Source organism: Juglans microcarpa x Juglans regia, chromosome 3S (genome assembly GCF_004785595.1).
Source record: "Juglans microcarpa x Juglans regia isolate MS1-56 chromosome 3S, Jm3101_v1.0, whole genome shotgun sequence".
NCBI classification, from domain to species: domain Eukaryota; kingdom Viridiplantae; phylum Streptophyta; class Magnoliopsida; order Fagales; family Juglandaceae; genus Juglans; species Juglans microcarpa x Juglans regia.
This window is the reverse complement of record NC_054599.1, coordinates 25,531,473-25,559,343: the sequence shown is the minus strand read 5'-3', so window position 1 is coordinate 25,559,343 and position 27,871 is coordinate 25,531,473. Positions and strand designations below refer to the sequence as shown.

The following is a 27,871-nucleotide window of genomic DNA, read 5'->3' as shown; positions in this document are numbered from 1 at the left end:
TGTGATTTGGAGCAATGAATCTGATCACCTCCAATATGAATGCATAAATATTTAAAGTCATTCACCAAATCCAACTCTATAGTCTTGTTTTGGTCTCACTCTATAATCACAGGCACTAGAAACCAATGATTATATTTGCATCAAAATTGCCTACAAAATTCTTGATACTGGGTAATTTCGAATATACGAGATACAATCATTTTACTTTATTTCCAAAAAAAAAAAGCATTAACAACAAATCACCTTATTCACGGCCATGTCTACAGTCCTGCCCAATTCAACAGCTGCTCCAACATAAGTATGCGGTGTTAATTTCAATAGATTAATCTTTGCTTCTTCAGGTAATACTAAGCCTTCAATAAACTCAGTTATACTTTCTTTAGTAACAGCTCTTCCTCTTGTTAGCTCCTTTAGCTTCTCATATGGTTCAGGAACACCATATCTCCGCATAACCTATATTCAAGTGGCAAATGCTGTACAATAAATACAATAACAGGGATCTGTCTGCTAATGATAGCTTCTTTCTCGAGGGAAAACTCAAACTTACCAAACTGTTATTTAAATGCCATTGCAATATACTCAAACGAGATGCTATAATACAAATAAATGACTAAATGCAAGGGAGTACATGTGTGTGTTTGCGAGCACAAAAAAAATTTAACAAGATAGATACGTACAGTCTGTATTGGTTCAGCAAGCACCTCCCATGAATGGTTCAAGTCCTCACTCAAGCGGTCTTCATTGACCTAGAGTTCAAAACATATTCCATAAGGGGAAAAAATGCCCAACATGGAAGAAGCAATCTTTTCTTTCACTTATTATTATTTTTTTAAACAAAGGGAGATATCTCTACATAGGTGATATGAAGTTGTCGGCTGTCAAGTTTACTAATATGTAGCAGCATAAAATTAACAGCACCGAATTAATGAATGACAAAAAATAAGTACTCATCTATATCATATTGCATACCAGAAGCTTTGCCATTCCCTGTAGTGTACTTTTGTAGGCAAGAATTGAATGCCCTAACCCAACACCCATATTCCTCAGAACAGTTGAATCAGTCAAGTCATGCTGCAAATACAACATACAGTGAGAAACCTATTTGATACCCATAAATTGCATTAGCTTGCCTTTTCTTTTTTTCTTTTTTTGATAAATGCAACAGCTTGCTAAAAACTGCTTAAGAAGGCTTAGTTGAATCAACCAGTTTTTACAGCAAATGGTAATGCACAGGATAGTAACATGGTAGTTTCTATTGCTCTCATTATCTCTCGGAGACTCAAAAGTACCATAGGGACTCAGAGCAATGCACAGAACATGGACCAAAGAAGAGGAAAGTGAAATAGAAACCGGAGTAGGTCTTGCCTGCCAACGTGAAATAGGCAACTTCATGCTTAGATGAGATAAACCACCATTGGCCACGCCAAGATTGCCTTCACTATTTTCAAAATCAATAGGATTCACTTTGTGAGGCATAGTTGAAGATCCAATCTCCCCAGCCTTAGTTATCTGTTCAAAATTTCAAACCTGAAATGAGTCACCTTTCTTGTATAAGGGGAGAACCAAATATCGAATGTATCAGAGCCTCACCTGCTTAAAGTAACCCAAAGATATGTAAGCCCATACGTCCCTATCAAAGTCAACCAATATATTGTTGAACTGGATAATTGCATGAAAAAGTTTTGCCATATAGTCATGAGTTTCTATCTGCAAAACAAGCAGATAATTCAATTAGCAGAATAATTTTAGGAAAAGTAAGTTACCAGAATAATAAATGCATTAGTAACCATTCATCAACATATGTCGTACACTTGACATCCCTTGAGACACAAAATTTTTCATGTAGTCATGCTCTACATGATATTCCATTGAGACAGAAATTTTTTCTGAAGAAGTTGGATGGTCTATATTTTGAATCCATGAAGTTCGTTTCATTTCCTACAAACTCGCAACAAGTATTGATACTGACATAGCACACAAGCCAATTACCAAACATGTTTACGAAAGGCATGAACGATTCATCTACTTGGCACTTTTTATTCATGAGTGAACTATATTGGTCAAGAATGTAAAATCTGTGTAGGATTAATCCAAAAGATAAGTTGATGATATGAAGGAAAAAATAAGAGCAAGAAACATACCTGAGTGATATAGGGATTGAAACTCAGTCCAAGTGATTTTACAAACTCTTCAGCAATTTGAGGCCACCTAACATCAGGATATGCAGCAAGATGTGCATTGTAATTTCCAACTGCACCAGCAAACTTTCCCATTATCTCAATCTGAGAAATATCCCGCCTTTCTCTGCTTAACCTGACGGCAAAGACTGCCATTTCCTTCCCCAAAGTTGTAGGTGAAGCTGGCTAAGGAAGACAATGAAAATAATACCTCTATCTATTAGAATGTAAGATTTTACATTAAACAATATATAAATGATCAAAATTCAATATTTCAATAATTATATCACATCATGTTTTTCCAAATGAAATGTTGGCACTGCCTTCATACAGCAAGAGTGGAAGTCTTTGAAAGAGACTGAGAAATGATTTTATTTTTTTTATCAGTAAAAGAGAGCGAGAAATGATAACAGACCGAAGTACATATTCTTTTTTCTTTTTTGGCTAAAAACAGAACAACATACATTTTACAGCCCCTCAATTGCAAATAACATTTTAATGCATAACTTAACTAACTATATACAAGACATTGCAAATCACCTGCCCATGAGTGCGAGAAAGCATTGGAATGTGTGCGTTATCCTTAGCCATGTTACATATTGCCTTGACCAATTCATCCATGACAGGAAATACAACAGTTTTCATTGCTTCTTTCAGCATCAATGCATGGGCAAGATTATTTATGTCTTCTGATGTGCAAGCAAAATGAAAAAATTCAAGCACCTGGATTGAGAAAGAGGATTGTCAGGTGATTATAAAACTTCATAGTGAAATCTGTATACACATATAGTTCCATACAGAAATAGCCAGGTAATCTCAATGTCTGAAGGAACTGTAAACGTGAGTCCCAACCTTAGCTATCTCAGGATGTGATTGGCATTTCTGTTTCAAGAAGTATTCCACTGCTTTTACATCATGATTTGTCACTTTTTCAATGGTTTTAATTTCCAAGGCATCATTCATGCTAAAGCCTTTAATCAGTCCTTCTAAATACAACTGAGCTTCTTCGCTGAAGCTTGGAACCTCTGTGATTTCAGGAATTCGGGAAAGCTTCAGCAACCATTTGACCTGACAGACAGTATCTCCGTTAAAGATGAACCCATCAAAGTAGTTAAATACTCCCGCAAAGAGCAAAACAACAACAATAATAATGAAGATGATTGACATAGCATAAAAATGTTCATAGATAAACCAACTTTGAAAGATCGTATGTGTGTGTGTATATATATATATATATATATTTGTTTTTGCGGTAAGGAAAAGTTCCAAAAATTCAGCACTGGTGATAGTTATGGAAGTTATCAAAAACAGGAAGAGGTAGTCATGCTAGATTCTATAACCTGGATAACTTAATAATCTTTCAACGCAGAATCTTGATTCACGAGCTAGCAAACCCAATCTACAATTGTCTTCATGAATCATCATTGTTTTTTGCCATCATCATCACAGACAACTAGACCTGGCACCACATTCACTCATGCAGTCTATGACAGATGATTCCAGTACACTAGGCAGATTTTTTTTTCCCTCTCCAACAATAAGTATACAGGAGACATTAGTATTGTCAAGTCCTGCATATGGAGCAGTACTTTTGCCGTTTACTCAATTCTTTAAGTTGTGGGGCAAGAGGAAGAAGCAATGTCCCAAGCCCTAACTACTTTTAACTTCCACCAGCAAGTAAAATGACGTGATTTAAAATTTTAAAGGCTAGCAGAACTGTAGAAGAGCTGAAGAGGAAAAAGCATCAATCTCACCAATTATGCTACCTAAAGTCCTAGACCTTCCACAAGGAAAAGGAATATCTTAATCTGAGAAAAGCAGGTATGGGCAGTTTTTTATTGCTCGATTCCCCAACAAACCAGAACTTATAGCCCGCTTGATAAAGCCATGCCAGTCAGCTTTATACCCAATTCAGGTCATGAACCTCTATCACGTTCTTGGGTGGATCAAACTCTTTTAAACAGTTATCCTCAACTAGGTCAACTATTTTTTTTATGACTCCACCCCATATATAATCTTCATAAATCTTAACATCAAACTTCTCAACGCAATTCCAGAACACAACTATTTGTTACGATCCCACATAGACTAAGTATGAGATTGATTGATGGTTTATAAGCCCCTAGGCACCCTTCCCTTGTAATTCGGTTTTCAAGGGTGAGTTCTACCTAGTGGGTTTATAACAAACGGTATCAGAGCCACCTTACGTATGCAGTCCATGTTGGCACGATTGCAATCGTACGGCACGGGGAGTGATGCCGGCATGGCAGCATTCGTCCGGGACTAGGAAAGACCTAGCGCATAGCCAACCCGTGTGAGCACCGGGACCGCCGTGGACGTCGGCTGTGTAGCGTGGTGGTTGTTACGATCCCACATCAATTAAGTATGAGATTGCTTGGTGGTTTATAAGTCCCTAGGCATTATTCTCTTAGAAGCCGGTTTTCAAGGGTGAGTTCTACCTAGTGAGTTTATAACATGATACATGCATGACAAAAGCATATGGGGACCCATTAACACTGTTAGATTATTTTAGCGTAAGAACAACTATTTTCCTTTCCTTTGAATGGGACATGATTTTTCAAAAGACTTGTACTTTCACTTGATTAGTCGCACGCATACACACCCATAAGCTAGAAAAGCACCTCAACTAAAACACGAAAGTAGATCAGACCATATTCGCTCGTGTAAGGAGCCAAGTCCTTTACTTTATGCCAATAACGACCATCCAACGGCGATAAAGCCGTTAAACTTGAAAGCTCAAAGTCATTTGCAGCCATATTTCTCACCTGAAACAACAAAATTCACCCATCCCCCAAACGAAATTAAAACAACACAAGTTATATATTTTCAGGGAAAAAAAAACCGGGACTAATTAAGTATCAACATAGAGAATTCCAATCAGGAGAATAAAACTACTAGGAAAAAGAAAAAAGAAGAGGCTAAGGAAAGGAATACCTTTGCCGCGGAGGCGGCATTCGTTTCTTTCAGGGTGGCTTTGCACGTGCAAAATCTGCGAGAAACTGGGGTAGAAAGGAGAAACGAAGCATTTAGAGGGCGAAGACGAGGAGGCAAGCTCGAGAGGTCCGCTGGCGTCCGAAATTTTCTTGGAGAGGGACATAGGCAAGAGAATTGATAACCGTTAAAAACCCTGGAAGAAGCCATACCAAACTCCATGCAAAGGATATAAGCTTGAAGAATGAAGAGGAGGCAGAGAGCTGAAGCTCGTGAGTATAGTTCGCGGTCCTTCTGTCTTCGTTTTGAATTGGGGTCGGGAGGAGATAGGTGGTGGGTCGGGCACTACTCAAGTGAAGAGGTAGAGCTACACTCTCAACTCTAATGCAATGATGGAGAGAACTGGACCGTTGGATTGGAATACTTTGTACTTCTCCTTTGAACTTCTACTCTCGTTTAGCTCAGTTATGAATACGATTAGGTTGGAGAAGCATGTTTACGGCTAAAGGGTTTTGTCACGATAAGGAAGACGTTATGTCTCCTTCTTCATTATAAATTTTCTCACTACTGATGTCTTATATATTAAATACTAATAAAAAAATAATAGTCACAAAATCAGATAAATTGATGTGAAGAGGGAAGATGGTAACTTCGGTTACATTTCATGAGACCAAAGAAAAAAATAAAACCTTCAACCTTGGTTGTTTACATGCACGACACCACAATCACAACGACGTCGTGCTTATCTACAGCCCCGATGACATCCTATACTTCCAACCATGTTTTTCTCAAGGCTTGGTTCCTTTTGATAGCATCATTTGCAACATAAGTTGTGCATGCACTGAGTAAAGAGGTATTACTACTATGAAACATTGAAAAAAAAAAAAATCATGGAAAGTATGCAGCCTTTTTAGAAATATTTTACACCGCCTCCTTGCATGCCAAGGGCCATCAATCAACCGATAGAAGTTACTCTCAGGGAGAATGATTATTCTCTCTTATCCTCTTCCGCATCTTCTTCTTTTTCAAAGTTACCATTTGTTCCTACTTTCTTCTCTTGCTTGACTAAACTGACATCACCCTCCCCCTTTCCCCTGGTTAGACATTGAGCTTCTTCATCATCGGGTTCTTCTCCCACTTCCTCTGAGTATGCATACCTGCATATGGTCGGAAGTAAGAGTCAAAATACAATAATGAAGTCTGAGGGGCTTCAGAAATTGTTAACTATGCGATTATTTTTGCCTATTAAACTAGCCACCAAACAATCAGAGGTAAGATAGCTATTTTTTTTTTTATATTTTTTCTTATAAACAAAATAAGGAAAGAGTTGAGAAAACCTAGCCAGTCGGACCCATTTTAAGAATGAAAACCAGCGATTTGAGAATTCTAAGCTTCATCCAGTTTTGTAACGATAAAGAAAGGAACAATAAAAAAAGAAGACCAGCAATGCCCTAAAGAGTGTAGATGGCAAATGATGTCTACACGTCCCACTTCTCACAGTTCTTTATCATCATATTCTTCTCCCACTTCTTATAATGCTTTTATCAGGCGTAGGCAGGTCACACATGCAAGTTCCGACTAATATTAACGTCAACTTGAACTCTTAAACATTGTCAGGTTGTCTCCCATGACAAAGGATCTCCTACCAGGCCACCTAAAAGGGCAGATTTCTGAGTTTTCGGAGTGTGTTCAGTTTTTCTAAATACAGAGGCAAGTATATCCCCGTATAACCTTCTTCAGCAAAGCTATTTAAGGTCTGAGAGAACAGAAAATTTTCAGAAAAACGTTTTCTGATCATTCTTGAGCAGAAAGCCATTTTATGGAACATATTTGGCGTCAGAAATTTCAATTAGAAAGTAGTACAACCAGATGAATGACTATATAGATATGTGCAATGTGCATGCCATAACTCACCGTTGAGAGTTCTGGGATGGGGCCCAGAGATAGCAAATCACACAGAGCAATGCAAATGCAAGAATGTCCCAAAAAGCAGTGATTATCCAAGCACTCTGCCATCGCTCATTGAATGGATCTGTTGCTTTGAAATAAACCTGTTGGGTAAAGCTTATCAGACCCATAACACTTGTTCAACCACCTCTTGACAGAAAGTATGTTGAAACAACTATTCAGGAGAAAGTAACCTTACAAGAAGCAGGGATTCTTGCAAAAGGAAGGACAAGAATACATATATGACAGAAATAGAGGTACAAATAAAAGGGATTCAATTGCAAACATGTGCACACCAAACAAAAAGATAAAGAGACACTTGCCATTCCCTTTCCCTTCCCTCCTTTCCTCTCTCTTTTCCTTCACTACTCCCCCTTAGGCTCCCAAACATAGTCTAAGAGATGAGCTTGTGGGCATCACACCTTCATCTGCCAATGATCTCAACCACAGGAAATGCCATGCAGCAGAGAACCGTAAAAAAAAAAAAAAATACAGTCCACACAAAAGTACATCACTAGGCACCAAGATTATGTCCTCTGCATTGTAACATGATATTCTCAAGGAAAACCATAACGATATTCCATATCAATTGTCCTTTCTTGCATGCCTAAAAGATGGTGAAACACTAGCTGTGCTTTTTGCATTATGAATCATAGTGAAGCAAATTTGTAATACGTTAACAGTGTGGCAAAAAAACTTCTATAAAATTGTACTTTCTTTCTTGGCACTCTACCCCTGCCCAACCCCTAGAAAACAGAAACCATTCAACATGTCTTACTAACCCCCACTGCCCCCCCCACCCCACCAAAAAAAAAAAAAAAATCATAGAAATCCTCATGCAGGATGGTTTTATCTGAATTCTATTAATAAAAACCTTGGCAAAGCCCAAGTACACAAGACCTATACAAGAGGAGTAACCAAGCAATTGAATTGCCAAAACGTACTAGATAATGTTAATTTCATAAAAAAAGTATATGCTCTCAACTAGGAAACCATACCTCATATCCTATCCAAGCAACTGAAGCAACTACGGTTACTGCTAAAGCATTTGAGAACTTCCTATATATATCCAACTTCACAGAACTCCGTTTTGCCTGCACAGGAATTTTATAAGTTTCTGGAAGTTATATGGAAAAAAAGAAAAATAATGCAAGGTATGCAGAAAGTAAATAGGAAGTAATGCTACCATGATCAAATTAGAATAGGAAGAAGGTGCTGGTAAAAATATGATACCTGTAACTGCTCTAGTGTTCTAGAAAGAGATGTAAAAATCCACAAAATCAAAAATGCATCCAGGAAAGCATCAGGGAGAACTAAAAAGAGCCTCGCTCTTCCTGATATGTCATTGATTGTCCCCACATACTCGGTAATATCCAGCAACTCTGATGCCAAAAAGTAAGTTGTTCCAAGAAGAAGCACCTTTGAGGTCAAACCACCAAGAGTCGGCCGAACAACACCATAACCCATTGAAACAGAAAGGATAAGAAGGCGTGAAACTGTTTTCCTAACAGCTCCAACTGTTACAACCCAAGTTGTAACTACAATTGGCCTCATTCCAGTATCATTAAAGTTTACATACTCAAAATACCAAAGAATCATCTCAAACAATCCAAGAGCAATAACAGCTGTGATGCAATGCTGAAGTTGCAGTATATCCTTCCAAAACCTCATATACTGGGAGAACCAAATGACACTAAGAAAAAAATAAGCAAGTGACATAAACACATAAAACTTCATCAATGGAGCCATCCTACCAGGTAAATAACCATCAGGATTTTTCCACATTGTTTTCCCACTCATTATTAGTCCTTTTAGCTGTGGATCACATGCTACAAAAAACAAGTTATACATCCCAGTTTTTGTGATGGGAACCACCTTATAAACAATATTTGTGGATAAAGAGTTTCTGCTGAACTGTATATCTTCAACAATGGGCCAGTTAATATCTGTTGCAGAAGGTCTCCTAATGACTTCACCTTGCTTACAACCTTCCAATTTAGCAAGATCAGGGGTGCAACATATAGCTCTTTGTCCACCATAAGCAGAACCACCGATATTATTGCGATCAGCCGACTCAAAAATTATTACCTGTACCAACCCGGAACCATGCTCCATGTCCGAATGCTTGTCAGCTGCAGCCTTACTCCTCCAGAAGGTGATATTCTCAAATCTATACAAACTGAAAATGTGAGAGTTTTGCACTTACAGTAATAACATATATTATAATGAGTAAAAAGAAAGCTGACATTTATGCAAAATCTTAAAAGCACATACCCCACTACAAAAGCATTAAGTTTTTACACCCAGTCCTTGGTCATATCACCCCACAGATAACCTCACTCATCAAAACTTACCTAATTTTTGTTTTTCTTACATAGACACCCCAAATCTTATTAACGTGTTTGCATGCATGCATGTACAAAGAAAAATTAAAATCTTAACAAGATCTATATTATGTTATATACTTGGATCATTAGACCAAGTTCTCTTTTTCAACTCCTTTCACTCTAAGATTTCCAAGATTCCTTTCAATTGATGAAAGCTCTAAAGACAGTGATAACGAAAAATGTCTTCTGGTCTCTAGCTCGTCATTTTCCATAGTAAATTCAAAGACTTCACAAGCATAACCAGAAATTGGATCCAGTAAACAAGTACAAATGAACCAAGCACGAGAAGACTTCCTCATAAAGTAAGGGCGTTTACAAACGTAAGGGAACTCTCTGTCCAATTCAACCACGGCACTAGTCCTCTTTGTTTACTCAAACTTACAAACCCAAATTTAGATTTTTGTATAACCTCTTCTACATAATGAAGTAGTTGAAACGGAATAGTAGAATCCTCCAACAAGAGATGGAGAAGAGTGAAAGACAAAATGAGTAGGAAGGGGAGAGAGAACAACATAGCAGTTAATCTCATCCACCGTTTTGGCTCCACTCGGGACTCAACCTACTTATCAAAAAAGATTTTGGCTCCACTCAACCAATTTGTGATTTATCTTTTTCGTTTCTGCAAGAAATTTATTTCGTAAATCTGCAATTATACTTATGTGTCCACTACAGAACAACACGAAGTCTGTCTCTGCTTATTCATCACCAATTAAAGCATGCATTGAAAAGTGAAGGTATTAAGATTAACAATCTTTTGATCTTATCGGTAAACAAAATTTTATTAAGATTAAGAATCTTATTTATTACCAACTGGGGCATGCATTGGCTTCATACTTATATCAATGTAGTTCAGTATTGATATATGAATATTTAATTCTACTTTTTCCCCCCAGCTTCTATGCAACCAAACAGAATAATAAACCAAGAAATGCAGATATTGTAACCTCGGATCTACCCAATTTCACCAAAATGTCAATCTCGAGCCACATATTCACGCATCCCGCCTTATTTATTACTTATATCCAAATACTTTTTCTTTTTGATAAGATTACTTACATCTAAATCTGCATCTGTGTATGTATGATAAAAATAGAGTACCGGATATAAGAAATGCCATTGCGGATCGAAGAATGGGCGGAGTTGTCAGAGGTGGGAGACGCAACGATGCCTTCGCTGCCACCGGAGAGAAGGAAAGCGTTGCCGACTTCCCCGAAGGGTTCGTTGTTGTAGATGTGAATTGAGGCATCGGTAGTGGTGATTACAAATGCTGAGAGGAGGAGAGAAACGGCGAAGAAGAGCTCTGGAAAGCTACTTCTTTGAATTGCTGCGAAATCCATGCCAATAGAATGAGAGAGAGAAAGAGAGAGAACGGATCGGCGGGTGTGGAGGGAGAGGGAGAGGGAGAGAGAGAGAGAGAGAGGATGAGAGTGCGAGAGAAGCAATATCACTGTCGGTGAGAGGGGAAGTCAGAGTCTCAGACTCCATGAGTGATGAGCCATGGGCATCACTGCAACGTTACGGGCGCGTGAGAAGCACGCTACCACGAAGAGATAAAATTAGAGTTTTTATTTTCAAATAATAAAATTTGTAGATTTTTGTGAAGATTTTAGTAGCGATTTGGATTCAAAATTCACTCTAACTTATTTTCTATAATTATTATAATTATTATAATTTTTTTATAAAATATAATAAATAATTTAACTCTTTTAAAAAATAAAAATAATATTTTATTTAACTTTTAACTTTTATCTCATTTTAATTCACTATTTAAATCTCCATAATCATGTTTGTTTTTTTCATCCACAATTTTAATCAACTAGTTCTTAATTCATGCATACAAATATTAGCATGCTAGTAGCTTAAGGTATGAATTCAAAACAATAATTAGAGATACAAGTAACTCAAAAAGCTGTAAAAATAAAACATGCTAAACATGGGTGATATAAATAATTTTCTTTTTCAAATTTTATCGCTATCAAGTCAGCGTATAAATACTTAGATTTTGTTTGTTTTCGTAAATAAGATGGGTTAAGATAAAAGTTAAAAGTTGAATAAAATATTGTTAGAATATTTTTTTAATATTATTTTTATTTTAGAATTAAAAAAATTAGTTGAATTATTCATTTTATTTTATATGAAGATTTAACAAAATTATAATAATTAAATAAGATGAGATGATAATGATTATAAAAACAAGTGAGGCCTTAACTTATTGTGATATCACGTTAATTAAAAAATTAAAACATAAATATATGTTCATATTAACTTATCTGACAAATATGTTTAGTGATATAAAATAATAATGTAACAAAAAGAAATCTTCTTTTAATTAACATTCTCTCACCATTCTTTCATTCAATATCAAATTTGTTTGTATTGAGTCAGAAACAACTGGACCAGTTTATTTGCAAAAACCCAATCGATCCATTGACTATTGAGAATCTTGGAAAGCAGCCACATATACCACCACATATATTCAGGTTCCCAATAAGAAAAAGCTAATGTATTATTTATTACTATTATTATTATTTTCCTTTGCTCGATCCTCATGAGCTTTTATTTCTCCTCCTCCTCATGATTGTCCTTTATGTTAAAGAAATCCTGCTACACGCGCGTATGATCAATCAGATGAGTACTCTCATTATTATTTTTTATTTTATTATTAATTTTTACTTATTTTTTATCTATTTTTTAATATTTTATTATTACTTTTTTCATTACTTTTTTACTACTATTCACAAACATTCTCAACACTTCTCAAGTATTCTCACTATCCAAATCAAGCCTTAAGAGCACTCACAATAGATTCTTTATCTTATCTTTTAAAATACATTACCAAAACTTACTTTTTCTATTTTACATATTGACTTTTACAATATGTCATCCATCAACTTATTTATTTTTTTTATATCATTTAAATATTCTTTTTTTTATTCTTTTTAAATATTTCATTTCTTCCAATAAATTTATAATATCTATATATTTTTTAATATTTACAATTTATTTTTATATACAATGTAAAATAATTCAGTCTTATACACGTAAACAAAAATATATATAAGCCAATAAAAATAAAAAATCAAATCAAATATGAAAAAATTGGTTTAAAAATAATTCCAAGATATATTTTAGAAGAAAATAAAATATATGTGTTTTAAACGATGAAGAATAAAAAGAATTTACTGACATGATAAAAATCAAAGCATATAAAAATGAGGGAATAAATGAAATATTAACAATAAAAAAATTTTTACAAGAAGAATAGTATCCGCTACATGTAGCAGGGTATTGTAATTAATTATATTTTACAATTCATTTTATATAATCGGATGGAGCTTCTTTTTAGAATAATTTTTTATATTTTTTGTATAATACAAAAGTGAGTTCTCTAAGGCAAGAGGTATTGATATTGTTGCCATGCACAGTGCTGCTCGTGTTTGCAGCTTCTTCATTGCAATTAGAATATGCTCATGCATCCAACTACACTGTCGGAGATGTGGTTGGACCTTCAACGTCAAGGATTGTCCTAAAGGAAAGAGTTTTAAGTTTCTTTATTTTGTGACAAATAATCATCACGTCTAATTCATTACAAATATTATTTTTTCTTCTAGTGCTGGTGATCAGGCTAGGTAAGTATCATGAGCAAGTACTGCTATTTATTACCTAAAGAAAAGCTAGCTCCAGGTTCGTTCTCATAATAATTATCAACGACGTTAGATCCAAGTACTTCTCAAGATCTGATATACGTACTAATTAACTGCATGGATATATATTGAACGAAGATCATCGTGATTCAGGGAAATGCATGCAAATATTAGGTTTGGTTGAGTTTACGCTTCACACCAACCACCTTCTAGAATTATTGTCTGAATTCTAAGTCTAAAGAAACTTAGAAAACTGTATGTTTTGAAATAGATTTCCTCTATGAATATTTTGAGGAGTTCCAGATATATTTATAGAGATTATACATCACAGTTTGTTATAAGAATTATATCATTAACTATATCCAAAATATACAAGAGATTAGATTGAGTTTGATTTGATTTCTGTTTTCAGCTTCTTATCCTTATCTTCATTCTGTTTGTCTTTGACTTCATCTTCATCTTGAGTTTGAATTGAGTCTGATCATTTATGCCCTCTCAATTGCAACCATTAAACAGACAACAAATAAACGTTGTGATATCTGCTCTCAAACAAAGTGTAGTTCGAGTTCAACGTGCTTTGTTCTCGCATGATATACTGTGTTTGTTGTGAGGTAGGTGGCGCTGATGTTGTCGCACCAAAGCACTAGTGGTTCAAGAAGAGGAATACCCAATTCATAGAGTAGTGATTTTAGCCATATAAGTTTCGCAACAATGTTAGCTACAGCATGGTATTCGGCTTTTGTGCTTGATTAGGCTACAATGGGTTGCTTTCTGGCACTCCAAGACACAAGGTTGGAGCCAAGATATACACAGTAGCCACTCACAAAGATGTGGTCGTCAGGGCACCTAGCCCAGTTTACGTCTGACAATGCATTGAGTTTGGCTAATGAGTTTGCTCGAAGGAGCAGTCCATGATGTATTGTATGTCGAAGGTAATGCAAGATCCTCTTTTCGGCACTCCAATGCCCAGTTGTTGGTCGTTGCATGTATTGGCAAACCATACTTATGGCAAATGAGAGATCTGGTCGAGTGAATGAAAGATACTGCAAGGAGCCCACCACACTTCGATACAGAGTTGGATCACTAAAAACATCACCTTTAAATTGTGACAAGTTGGTCGTGGTTGACATTGGGGAGTAGATAGGTTTGGCGTGGTGCACGTTGGTCTTTTCGAGCAATTCTTGGATGCATTGTTGCTGTGATAAAAATAAGCCATTAGTGTCATACATTGCCTCAATGCCCAGAAAGTAATTGATGGTGCCAAGGTTTTTTAAAGCAAAGTCTAACTGAAGTCTATTGGTGGTGGGTTGAAGTAATGCTGAATTGGGCCTTGTGATTAAGATGCCATCAACATAGATTAGAAGAAAAATAGCTTAAGATCCATATCGAAAAATGAATAAGGAAGTATTAGCCTTATAACCAATGAAGAAACTAGGCTGGTGGAGCTTTCTTAAGCCCATATAATGACTTTCATAAGTGACAAACATAATTTGGACATGAGGGATTTGAGTATCCTGGAGGCTGAGTCATGTATATGTCTTGATGTAGATGCTTATGTAAAAAGACATTTTTTACGTCAAGCTATCTAATGGGCTAGTTGGAGGAGACTGCAAGAGAAAGGACAATCCAAATGATAGTTGGCTTAACAACTAGGCTGAATGTATCATCATAATCAAGGCCAGGAATTTGATGGAACCCTTTGGCTACCAGATGAACCTTATATCATTCAATCGATCCATCAGCCCGTTTCTTGATCCTGAAGACCCATTTACAGCCTTCTAGGTTCATGCTAGGTCGAGGTGGTACGGGGGTCCATGTTCCATTATTGATAAGGGCCTGAAACTCATCATTCATGGCTTGTCGCCAGACTGGGCTTTTAGCTGTTGTAGAAAAACAAGTGAGCTCAACCTATGAATCATCAAAAATAGTTAGTAGGGCATTTGGGGTGGGTAGGAAATCATGCCTGTTGGTAATGGTTTGGGATTGTGAATATTATTTTTGGCCCTGGTTTGCATTGGGTAGTAGCTAACAGAGGAGGAGACTAGTCTTTGATCAAATTCTGAGTTGGTTTCGAACAAGGTTGTTGCTGTGTTTTCATAAGTTTGAAGAGGAGAAGGAGATGTCGAATGTGACTAGATGAGCAGATTTTGTGGAGATTCTAGAATACGAATGGTTGGGAGCAATAGAGTTGGTTGTTCAGAGTTAACACTGGACGAGACAAATGATGAGTTTGTGAAGGGAAAATTCCTTTCATCAAAGATGATGTTTTAGGAGATATATATACGCCCAGTTGAGAGATTCAAACAGCAATGTCCCTTGTGAGAATTGTTGTAACCCATAAAGACACAAAATTGGGATCAATAGTTTAGTTTGTGTGAGTTGCATTGACGAACGTACGTCCAACAGGCGCAACCAAAGGTTTTTAAGAAGTTGTAGTTTGGTCCCTGTTTGTATAAAAGTTCAAGAGGAGACTTGTGATGGGAGACACGAGAGGATAATCTATTGATGAGGTACACGATAGTGGCAAAAGCCTTATCCCAATATTGTTGCGGGACAAAGGCAGATGCGAGGAGTGTGAGGCCAGCCTCTACAATATGACGATGGTGGCACTCAACATAACCATTTTGTTCATGGGTGTAAGGACAAGATATGCGATGGTGAATACCAGTAGAGATAAAGTGTGTGTGTGTAGAGATCTAAATTCTTCACCCCAATCTGTTTGAACACTTTTGATTTTGCAATTAAAGAAGCGTTCCACATGAGTTTGGAAGTTTAGAAAAGGTGCGTGCAACATCTGCTTTGGAATTGATTGGGAATAACCAAGTGAATTTTGAGAAGTCATCTATTATGCTCAAATAGTATTTATTGCCTTTGATTGATTCAATTGAGGATGGACCCCAAACTTTGGAGAAAAGCAATTCTAGGGGACTAGAAGACTGAGAAGTAGATAAAGAAAAAGGAAGCTTGTGACTTTTTCCAAGTTGACATGCGTGACAAACAAAAACAGGCTTCTTATTCTTTGTGGCAACTAAGTTATTTTTAGAGATTATATTGTGGACGACGCGGAGGGCTGGATGTCCCATACGAGCTTGCCACTAGGTGATGGAGGCTCTTTCACCCAAGTAGGCATTAGGATGTTGAGATATAGATGACAGATTATGCAGTGGGTAGAGTCCATTTTTACTCTTGCCGCTAATGAGGATAGCTCCCAAGGATGGATCCTTAATACAAAAAAAAGAGGGGTGAAACTTAAAGCATACATTATTATCTTTAGCAAATTGATAAACTGCTAAAAAACTTTTTTTGATTGTAGGACCATGAAAAATATTGTTAAAGAAGAAAGGTTTGGAGGAAGAGTATAAAATAGAAGAACCAGTGTACTGGAGAATGTTCAGACCTTGCCCATTACCTAGTCGAACCTGATCAGGACCAGTGTATTCCTCTGTATGCAAATTCAAATCACCAAGTGCAGAAGTGATGTGGTTTGTAGCACTAGTATTGGGGTACCAATGTTGATCATTGGTAGGTTGAGGAGTAGCTATGTAGGCTTGTGGTTGTACCGACGACCCTTGAAAAGATTGATCAAATCTATGCCAACAAGCAACAGCTACATGGCCAATTTTTAACATAATTGGCACTGGGGACATGAAGAGGAACTAGTAGAAGGGGGTTAAGAGTTTGAGTGGTGAGTTTTGCCACGTCCCCTACCTTTGAATCTATTAGAATTGATAGCTCCTCGACCTGAATTAGGGAAATGTTGGCGATTGGTGTTATTGGAGGTATGACTGGGAAAAGAAGAACAACATGAATAATAATTATCATGTACGTACTAATTAACTGCATGGATATATATTGAAAGAAGATCGTCATGATTAAGGAAAATGCATGCAAAGATTAGGTTTGGTTGAGTTCACCAATTTTAAATTGACTTCACACCAACCAACTTCTAGAATTATTACTTGAATTCTAAGTCTAAAGAAACTTAGAAAACTGTATCGTATTTTGGAATAGATTTCCCCAATGAAAATTTTGAGGAGTTCCAGATATATTTATAGAGATTATAAATCATAGTTTGTTACAAGAATTCTATCATTAACTATATCCAAAATATACAAGAAATTAGACTGATTAGTTTGATTTGATTTTTGTTTTCAGCTTCCTATTCTTATCTTCATTCTATTTGTCTTCGACTTCATCGAGCTTCATCTTGAGTTTGAATTGAGTCTGATCCTTTAAAGTCATATAAGATGGATAAACGAGATTATGAACTTATGACACATATTGCACGGCCCCTAAAGATGCGAGGAAGTTCCAGTCTCCAGACAGGAAGAGATCACATCATGAGTACCCTTGCCAAGCTGCTGGGAGATAACTAATTCATTTGCATTTTTAGGATCATAATAATATATATATAATTTCCATGTAAGAATAATGTCAGCTAGATCATGATCAGGTGATCATATATATATATATATATATATATATATATATATTGCGTCATGCAATTATCTCAGCAGAAATTGCGGGTACGTATACGTATATATAGTAGGTATCTGCGCGCATTAATATTTAATATAAGGATCTTTTGTTTTCTTTAATAAAACATAATTATTTAAAAAAAACATTGCTTCCTGTGCAACGGAAGCACAAGAGCACATCCTTCGAATGCGTATAAAAGGCTAGTTTTTTTTTTTTTTCCCTAATATATTTAAAACCTTCAAGACCCATAAATTAGTAGTTTCGTCTTCATTTTACATCTTTGATGTTAATATATAGAGTAATTTTATATACAATCGTAAATTGTATAACCGCCGTTTAATCGCTTAATTTGAAAATGAATGGGGTGATCTACTATTAAAAAATTAATTTTTTTTCATGTAGATCCTATATCTTATTCATTTTTTTAAAACGATTACGCGATAATTACACAATTCACAATTATAAATATTTTTTCTCTAATATATATGACAATGCAGATCGATCAGTGTGGGCACCCTCCAACAATTAAAGATGTTTCTCATTAATTACCATGCATGCAATTACTATATGACAGGGTTCAATTATCAGTACCAGCTGTTCCAAGCATAGTGCTTTTGATCTTGGTATCCAATGCCCAAGTACCACAAATTAACAAAAGTCATGTCTGCTCAGATCAGCAGCCAATTAATGATAGCCGTTAATAATACCATGATGTTCACCGAAATCATTGTTAATAATGTTCTTTGAACATGTAAAAGTTGCCATCTCACTGTCATTCTTATAAGAAAAAGCTCAAAAGAGTAAACAAATAGGCCGGAAATTAAAGTTCACATGCAACGTCATGTACGGCTGATTTTTCCATTTCATGTAAATGGTTGGCTTGCATCAATTTTACGCCAAACATGATGATCAGTATTTCAACAAGTAATGGCGTCAAAGTTCACAAAAAATCCAGGCCGCTAGCTGCTGCCAAAATGCATGCATGCAGTATTACTTGATCTTCAGCCTGCGGTGAATGATCAAACGTACTCCGATCTGTGTTAATTCATACTGATATACATGTAATACGTAGTACCAATAGATATCATGAAACCTACAGTTAATGGTCGGATATATACAACGTTTAAGACCGCAGCTAATTAAAGAGATTATTGATAAGCAGCCATTAACGTTACCTGCAAAGTGGAACAAAACAAAAGACCGATGAGAATAAATTAATCAACTTATAAGAAAAGTCAACCTGTGGATCATCGAGTACTACTACTCATGAATAATGCTAATATACATATATATATATATATATATATATATAGATATATATATGAGAGCTTCATGATATTAAAAGTACTACTCCTGCGTAGAAAATTACAAACAACAATTTGAAAAAATACATGCAGGAGCCAAAAGTAAATTAACTTTCTGGCCAAAAAGATCAACATATGACAGACATCAAATTGTACGTGCTTGATCAGAAAACAGATTGCCATCAAGCTGGGTTTTGGTTCTTGTATGGTTTTCTCACAGAGAAATTTACAGAGGTGATTCGACATGCTGGCCGCCTCCAATATCAGCGAAACAAATTAACTTCATGTTAAGAAGAACATGATATATGCATGCATGCCTGCCATGGAGGTGGACAGAATGCCAAATTAACTCTGCAACAAAACCCCTGAGAAACCCTAAAGAGAATGGTGAAGAACGGATCAGATTTTTTTGCAGCGGCTTTCGAATTAGGTACTGGCTTTTTGTAGTAATTAAGGGCCGGGATGCATGCATGAGCGTGCATGTATGTTTTGTACGACCAGTGGGGATCATATGGTGGGCGTTCTTTTTCTTCTTTAACCCAATTTTTATCTACACTAGCCTTTTGATATGATACATGCTTAATTTTAATTATTGCTGCTGTCCTCTTTGTGACAAGATTGCCCTTTCATCGATCCCCTCGATGAGGACTAGTCTAGAGTACTACTCCTCCAGTTCAATTCTGAAAAGCGGGATTGCCCACCTAGCTATATTATGCTTTTAATTTTGCAGAGTATTTATATATATATATATATATATATATATATTTAATACATGGTGCATGAAATGTGCATGCTTCCCTTAATTTATATATACGTGTTCTCGATCTAGGCTTCTAGCTACATCCTTTTTGACTTGCATGCTGACAGCAAATTAAAGCATGATGATTCGATTCAAAATGGGCTGATATCCAGATCATCCTTTCCACTCAGATTGTATTAGTTCGTCAACTCGTTTTTTGGGATGTTCAAACCTTAAAGATTGTGTGATTAGAATCATTTTTATTAGTACCATGCATTCACATCGATTTTTCAAGGTCATCGATCTTTGGATATTAAAGCATGGAAAAGGGGAATAATTAGTGTTCATTTCCAACTACAAAGCATGCATATATATATATATATCATTACAAGCAATGCTCGTGAATATATAGCTCTAATCATGATTTGATTTTATGAAATTGTCAAGATGTCGACAGTATATATCGACGTGTTTGTCGTGGCCATGCTCTTTCTCCGAATTAGGCTCTTATTCTGGAAGAATTCATTCCTTCATATATAATCATATTCATGATGTGCTGTACGTAGCACAATATATATATATATATATATATATATATATATATAGCCGAATTAATTAAGCCATCCGTTCACATTATCACCCATATCTCAGGGATTTCATTGTTTTTTTTCCAAGTAAGTTTAGCGGCAAATTAAGCGTATCTGTTCGGACGCGTTGCATTATCACAAACAGTACGTACCAAACCTTAGGCATGCATCCACAAAACTTTTCTCGTTCTTCAGCCAAACAAAAAAAGAAGAAAAGAAAAATCGAAATTAATTTAAACGTAAGCAGAGAAAATTAGGACGTAGAAAAGTTGAGCATGATCGTTTTCTAGAAAATGAGGTGAAGAAATTTACATTTTTGAGATTAATTATTGGCTAAACGCAACAAATTCTCTAGAAATTCATACGTACATAAGGATTCAAGCTTAAATACATCGTCTGAATAATGGAATGCTTCACTCTCTCTCTCTCTCTCTCTCTCTCTCTCTCTCTCTCTATATATATATATATATATATAAGAATTGGCATGTACACGAATTACACATCGTCTGAATAGTTCATCTACGAGAATTCATGAACCCATGATCTTCTGAATGAATATCATTGACTTCGCATGAGATGAAACTCAACTTGAAATTGAACTGATCTTTATTATAATCTCAAATAAAACTATTCAATATTTTCCTTTTTCTTTCTATTTATCTTAATTTCTATTTATATTATTATATATCCCTTTCTTCCTCTTACTCAAAATCTTACAATGAACTTGCACCAATCTTGCATAAAATATCTAATATATCACGGGAATGCACATTCTGCCCTTTGTAGGCAAAGCCTGTACGCTACGGCAGGTAAATATTAAACCTGTCCATCCGGTAATGAGATAGCGGGATTCAAAAATTTGGATGGTTACGCCATGATATGTACGTACATCATGGATGTTGAACGTCTGGGATCAATCATCATCACGAAGAGGCAGAGCCATTTCCAACCAAGGATTTGTCATCCTCAACTACTTCTTCCACTGGATTCTTCTCTGCCCAAACAGCTGCATCTTGATATCCAAGCTCAAAGAGCCGATCAAGAACATAATCTTCTGCAGGCTCAAGTGCCCAATTGAAAAGCTGAAATGTAATGGGATAAGATCGATAACTGTGATCTATACTAAAACAAATGGGAGCATTTAATCAAAGAGCTATAGTATAACCTCTCGTGGGCTGGCCCTATTCTCAGGATTGCAGTCTGGACTGATCCCAATCCCTTGCAATCCCAATCTACTGGCTGGAAAAGCACAAACACGAACCTGCAAAGCAGCACGTACGGCTTGGTTATATATACTACCTTCACAAGTAACCTCAATATTTGTATTTGCACATCTTGCTTTGTTCCCATAATATAGGATATGATGTCATTAAACCTAATGAATGCAGTCTATACTATACAGAAGTGTGTACATGCTTACTTTACCAAAGTGTTAGGTCATTTAATAGTACTAGTAATAAACACAATCTAAGATGCCAAAACGAAACCGTACAACATTGCCTTCTAAATTCAACAGCACTTCCAACATTTCATTCTGAATTCAGGACCTTCCAAAAGAATACCAAAAAGAAATCACCACTACATTTTCCCTGAACATCATCCTCTATTTGAGAACATATTAACTCAAACACTACAAAATTAGTTTATGCAAATGCATGGATTATATGCAATAATAAACAACCAATAAGAGTTGTTTGCCTATTAAATATCTGCTTTTCCAACACAAGTCAAACAATTACCGTCTGTGCAGCAGATGTTGGTGGCATAAATAACGTCAAACCCCCATCAATACAAAGTCTATTCCGAAACAATGTAGCTGGCCTTGGTGCAAGATACCTGCACTGAAGTATATTTTAGTTTAACCAGATCATATGAACTAATATGGCAGCAATCATTTGCGAAGCAAAATGGTATATTAACTATTCACCCTGGAATAAAGGAGGAAGTGAAAACTGCATTGATGAGATCTTCCTTGGAATCATACTGATCAACCAGTAAACCCCGAGGCCTCCAGAGAATCTGAGTCACAGCAACTATAATAAAAGAGACCATACTTAGAAGTAGCGCGTAGAAGGGAATTGAAAAGGCAATTGTCCCATAAACTTGTTAAATAATCACCAAGTTGTGATTCGATAATCTGTTTGTGGATGTGTTAAAAATTTCCCGAGACAGAATTTCCAACTAGAGGCCAAGCCTCCCGATTAGGACACATTCTTAATTTACAGCTTTGATTAATACCAAAAAGAACTTGGCAAGAAAAGGAGTAATCCAAATATTTCGAAAGAACTTGCATATACTTAATTCAATGGGCTAACTTCGAAATTCTTGACCATCTAACATGCTCTCCAAAATTTCTCAAAAAGACCTTGACAAAACATTTTGACTATTTGTACATTTTATTGCATTTTTTAAGTGCAAAATCTCCAAAGGTAAACAATTCTAATCACATACCATATTATACATTCAAGGGAGCAGAAGAATCATATTTTTTTATAAGCATCAACAATTTTATTGATAAGAAAGAATAGGCATAGCCCAAAATCGTTCTTACCACGAACCCTCCCGCTGGACCTAATATGAGCATCATCTGGCAGAAAGTTGTAAAGAACATCCCGTAGAACAGCCTATGCAAAGAAAAAATTAAAAGAATTAAGCTGGCCTCTCATTTCCACCATGCTGCTAGTTCATAGAGCTTTAGAATGCACAAAACTGTTTGTACATTTACTTTCTGAATTCTATATTTAACCAACAAAATATTTGATAAATTACAAAATGAGGCAGGTCTCAATTTTTGCATTTCAGATTTCTATTACCATTCCAGCCAACCCTAAGTTTTTTAGCTTGTGCAAGGACCATGACTTACAACAAAATGAAGATGATCTAAAGGACAATATTCAACTGTGTAACACGCAAAAATGAAAAAAAACCATTAGCTCACATGTACCATGATAGTCCATAGACCTATATTTTAAACTGACATCTCCGAATAGATATACTCCCTTACTCATATATAATATGATCAACTCTACTTATCAAAAAAATATATATAATATGATCAACTCATTCCCCCTTTATCTTGATCCTAGATACCTCATCAATTGTATCCATCTCTTGATGCTGTACAGATATCTAACCTGGACATCAAGTCAAAAGTACGTTTCTTCCTTGGTATATAAAAGTTCTACTGCAATTCAGGGGTTGGAGGTCTTAAAGCTTGAAGTCATTTTGATCAAGAGCAAATGGAGCACAATATCAATCAGAGACAAACAGATTTGGATTTTACCGCAGAGAGAGACAGGTGTTGAACCGCATACACTGAGAGTTATTAAGAATTAGATTTTAATTGTTAATCCAGACAGATTTGTATTTTTTTTTTTTTTGGGGGGGGGGGGGGGGGGGAACTATCATATATTATCTGACAACATTAGGACGGCAGCAACACTTTTATACAAGCAAGGAAATGAACAAAAAGACAATCCTCCACACATCAAAATGCTTTTACAACGCAAATAAAAAAGACATGCTCTTCTTCAAACATAAAGAATCTAAAAGATTTTACAGAGAAATATCTATATGGAACCATATATCTATTACAGTACAGGAGGGGAGGCATACCCCAAGTCGAAATGCAGTCCCTCTATTCCGGCAATCTTCGGCTAGGATTTTGGTAGCTTTCAAGGCCTCTTGCATAGTGGCTCCAGAGGCAATTACTGCACAGACTATCGCACCCGCTGAAGAACCAGCTAATGGTGTGGTTTCCTGTGTCAGAATATGCATTTGAGTTGAGAGTATCAACCCTTTAGCTAAAGCCATAACAGTAAAAAGACGAAAAGCAGAACAGAAGCATATTCTGACGTCGCAAAGTCCCTAGTATATCCGACTTCTCCACAATTAACTAAAAATATCTCTTTGGACTTGCGTAAGCCATCAACAAAGGGAAGATAATTTAAATTAATAGAAAAAAATAATAAAGGCATGTTTTGTCAGGTATTTCTGAAAGGGTTACGTCCGTTCAAAAGAGAAAATTGAAAGTTAAGAACGTATTAGATAGTTATAGAAACCATAGAATTCAGAGTCGCATTCTGAAACAACTATTATAAATAGAAATAAGAAATAGTAAGTATAAGAAATCTAGAACCTTGATATAACCCTTCTCAATGAGAAACTGAGCGACGCCAAGATGGTACGGAAACAAAAGCCCAGCAGCCGAGAAGCTGAACCCAGGACTCGTAACGACACGGCGTTCACGCTCGGCTTCCACGTCCTTCACGCGCTGCTCCCATATCACTTGTGGCTCAATCTCGTCCTCCATCACCGCCCCAATCCTCTCCTCGGAAGACACGGTGTCATTGAACATCGTCACCGACGCCGTCTCACCATTCGGGCCTTTCTTTGGTCTTCTGATGAGGATCCGCGAGGCCAGTCCTAGGAAGAGCTCCCCGGTGGCCACGGCAAAGGATTTCTTCTCCGAGGCGACGTTCGGTTCTGGGGAGGAATCCTTGGCGGCGCAGGAAAGAATTTGGGTGCACTGAGGGAGCATGTACCGGCGGGTGAAATTAGGGTTAGGGTTAGAAGGGAAGAAAGGGTGAGAGTGGGAGAGTAAAAGAGAGGAGAGTGAAGGAGCCATGAACGAAGAAGAAAGGCTCCTGCTTCCTTTCTTGGTGAACAGCATCTCTAACGTTTGTTTTCTGGCTTTGTATGTGTTGGCGAGTTTCTGGAAGCTTTTTTTTTTTTTTTTTAAATAATTTATTGGTTTTTTGTGCATGATTTTTAGGCTTCGTTTGAAAATATAATTCATCTTAATTTATCATTATAATTTTTTCAAATCTCAATATAAAATATAATAAATAATTTAATTTTTTCAAATCTCAAAATAATAATAATAATAATAAATAATATTCTAATAATATTTTATCAACTCAACTCAATTCAACTCACTTTAACATCTAAACGTACTCTTAATCTTTTTGCTGGGACTAGCGTTAGGCAGCGGGGCCATCCTGTCCTCCCCGTCCCGCCCCGCCATCCTGTCCGCCCCGTCCCGCCCCGCCACTGCATGGCGGGCAGGCTACCCTGCTCCACCAATGCATAGGTGGGCCCCCATCCCGTATGGAGAAGGTCTAACGGGGTGTGGGGCGGGATGATCCAGTGGGGCCCTGTCCTGCCTTGATCAATTTCATATATATAAAAAAATATATTATATATAGATATATATAATTTATTAAAAACTTAAAATTATATTCAAGTTATTAGATTGCTTTGACCTTTTAGATCAATTTTTATATAGAGGTCAAGATAATATAATAGTCATATTTGAATAATATGTGATTTACTTAAAGGTTAGTCGAAGAGGTCAAGACAATCCAAAATTTAACTTTAATAAACTTAAGTTTTATTTTTAATAAATTTTAATTATATTATAATTTTAGTTTAAAAAAATTTTTTGGATCAATTTTTTTTCAAACCTAATTTGTTGACTTAGGCGGGGGCAGGGCAGATGGGTTTTTTCCCCGCCCCGTCTATACTACGTGGGTAACAGTCCTAGCTGGGAGAGCGGCTGCGATTTTTGTGATTTTAGCCCAAGTTGTTGAAATGTGTTCGAAACAGGCTTACTCGCTACAAAGCCCAAACTAAAAAGATCCATTCCTATGGATAGATTTTCTCTTGAGGCCCAAAATACACATTCACAATGCTTGAATTGAACTTAGCCTTCGTTTGGATATACAAAATAGTTGAGTGCACTTCACTTTTAGGCTGTTTTGGACATCCAAACACACAAATGAGTGTAGTTTAACTTGAACTCGTTGATTGGGTCCCACGTAAATAGCGCTGTCAACTATCAAAAGCGCTTTATGGTTCCTTAGACATGAGCTGACAATTGACATCGGCTAGACAGTGCATTTCAAGTGCATTACTCATTGACATGTGTTGTTGAGCCCACAACTCAAACCCACAAAATGACATTTGTTCCTTAATCCTTGTGCCAAAATGAAGTGTAGAAAACTTTTTTTTTTTTTTACAGGTTCGGTGTATTGTGGGGAGACAATAATGTCAATCAGTAGATATTTATGGTGGGTTCTAATAATTTTATAACTTCATATAAATATATCTAAATTCATCTTAATATTTAAATATATTTTAAATTCATCTTAAATGAGTCTCACAAAATTCAATTAACCATCTCAACTCATTATTATTTATAAAGAACTCAGATCAGCTCAACATCTAAATGCAGGTTAACGTGCATGTCTTAGGTTCAGATCACCAAAGAAACATTTAAAAAAAAAAAAAAAAAAAAAACCGCATAGTATTGCTAATTAGCGGATCAAGATTTTCTATTCAAATATTTTATTTTATTTTTTTATAACTTAGAGAGAGACACGATATTGGATCCTAATATATTTGATATTGGGGTCTACATTGTGACTAGGACCACAAGAAGCTTTTAATGCGATAGAGTCCATATGATGCATCTATTTTTCTTCGAACTTGTCACACTTCAGTACATCTATAATCGTGGACCGAAGTAATTGTGAATTTGGTTTTGGGGTACTAAAGATACTTAGTGGCTTCTATGGGCTTGGATGGCTAATGTATTTTACTTAATTTTATTGTATTTCTCTATATGGGCTAGCGCTGTGTTAGTTAAGCCGAGTTGCTTGTACCCCCACTTATGTTTATTTGCTGTTAGTTTGGAATTGAAAGGCCCATGATCTCTATTTAGAGCATTGGTATTAGATTTGTCAAATGTCAGTACATCTCTAAAGTTTAACTAAATATAAATAAAATAATCTATATTAGAGTAGTCAAAATGAAAAAGCTCTACATACGAGTTACAGTAGTACCAAAATTTCTTTTAAATTTAGAGCTGCATTGTTTATCTTCAAAAGAATTATTTTATTCTAAAAATATACACCACCAGAATTAATTCATTTTTTGTATATGAAAAACTAATACAAGGCACAAGCAGGAAACTATTAAAATTAATATACAAGCATGAGGTAACAGGTAAGGTTCCTATACACGTGCAGGTGTAACATGTACATTTTTCATGTACATATACATTTATTGCATATTAGTTTTGTGCAAACTAATATACTAGCAGTAGGTAAGGTTCCTGCACATCTTTTGTAGATGAAAAATAATAGGTTGAGGAACAATAATAGTTGGGAAACAAATAATTCAAGTAAAAATTAAATTATTAATTAATATATGATTAGTGTAGTTGCATAATATGAAAAAAATTAAAAAAATTATTATTAAAAAAATAATATTATATTATTATTATAGCTAATCTAACGTAGGGTTATATCTTGAATGATTTTATTTTTATGCAAAACATATACTTTTAGCTAAATTTTAGAGATGACTTTGATGAAATCACGAAATCAATACCAATGCCCTAGCTCCTAATAGGGTTTTTCAAACGCTGGATAGTGCAAGGCATTCTGGAATGGTGACTCTTATATTTTTCTTCTCTCATTTCTCACAGAGGAGCTCCCCTCGAGAGCAATTTATTTGTGCATCTTATCAAACATCTGGAGTGTGTTTCAGAATTGTAGAAAGTGTTGGGTCAAATCATTATGGAAAATCTTAATCCTAATTGCGTTCTCTCTGTTTCGTGTTCCTAACGCTAGATGTACCCAAACATTAAG

General features: G+C 35.9%; 3 protein-coding genes across 3 annotated transcripts; all 3 read right to left on the bottom strand.

Moving 5' to 3' along the window:
• Positions 1-48: 48 nt before the first annotated feature.
• Positions 49-5,831, bottom strand: LOC121257663 (adenylosuccinate lyase-like). Its single transcript, XM_041158797.1, has 10 exons — positions 5,133-5,831; positions 4,820-4,963; positions 3,030-3,245; positions 2,718-2,900; positions 2,142-2,363; positions 1,591-1,707; positions 1,366-1,509; positions 970-1,071; positions 678-746; positions 49-453 (listed from the first exon to the last, which is right to left on the bottom strand). The coding sequence occupies exons 1-10, from the start codon at positions 5,349-5,351 to the stop codon at positions 229-231; spliced, it is 1,641 nt and encodes a 546-aa protein (XP_041014731.1). The 5' UTR covers positions 5,352-5,831; the 3' UTR covers positions 49-228.
• Positions 5,832-5,977: 146 nt separating this feature from the next.
• On the bottom strand, positions 5,978-10,931 carry LOC121257664 (transmembrane protein 87B). The gene is made up of 5 exons (XM_041158798.1): positions 10,562-10,931; positions 8,310-9,246; positions 8,075-8,170; positions 7,044-7,180; positions 5,978-6,286 (listed from the first exon to the last, which is right to left on the bottom strand). The coding sequence occupies exons 1-5, from the start codon at positions 10,798-10,800 to the stop codon at positions 6,118-6,120; spliced, it is 1,578 nt and encodes a 525-aa protein (XP_041014732.1). The 5' UTR covers positions 10,801-10,931; the 3' UTR covers positions 5,978-6,117.
• Positions 10,932-20,833: 9,902 nt separating this feature from the next.
• Positions 20,834-24,942, bottom strand: LOC121258184 (omega-hydroxyceramide transacylase). The gene is made up of 7 exons (XM_041159572.1): positions 24,355-24,942; positions 23,832-23,975; positions 22,768-22,840; positions 22,144-22,249; positions 21,956-22,052; positions 21,382-21,477; positions 20,834-21,298 (listed from the first exon to the last, which is right to left on the bottom strand). Exons 1-7 carry the CDS (start codon positions 24,886-24,888, stop codon positions 21,140-21,142), a joined length of 1,209 nt encoding a protein of 402 aa, XP_041015506.1. The 5' UTR covers positions 24,889-24,942; the 3' UTR covers positions 20,834-21,139.
• Positions 24,943-27,871: the final 2,929 nt, after the last annotated feature.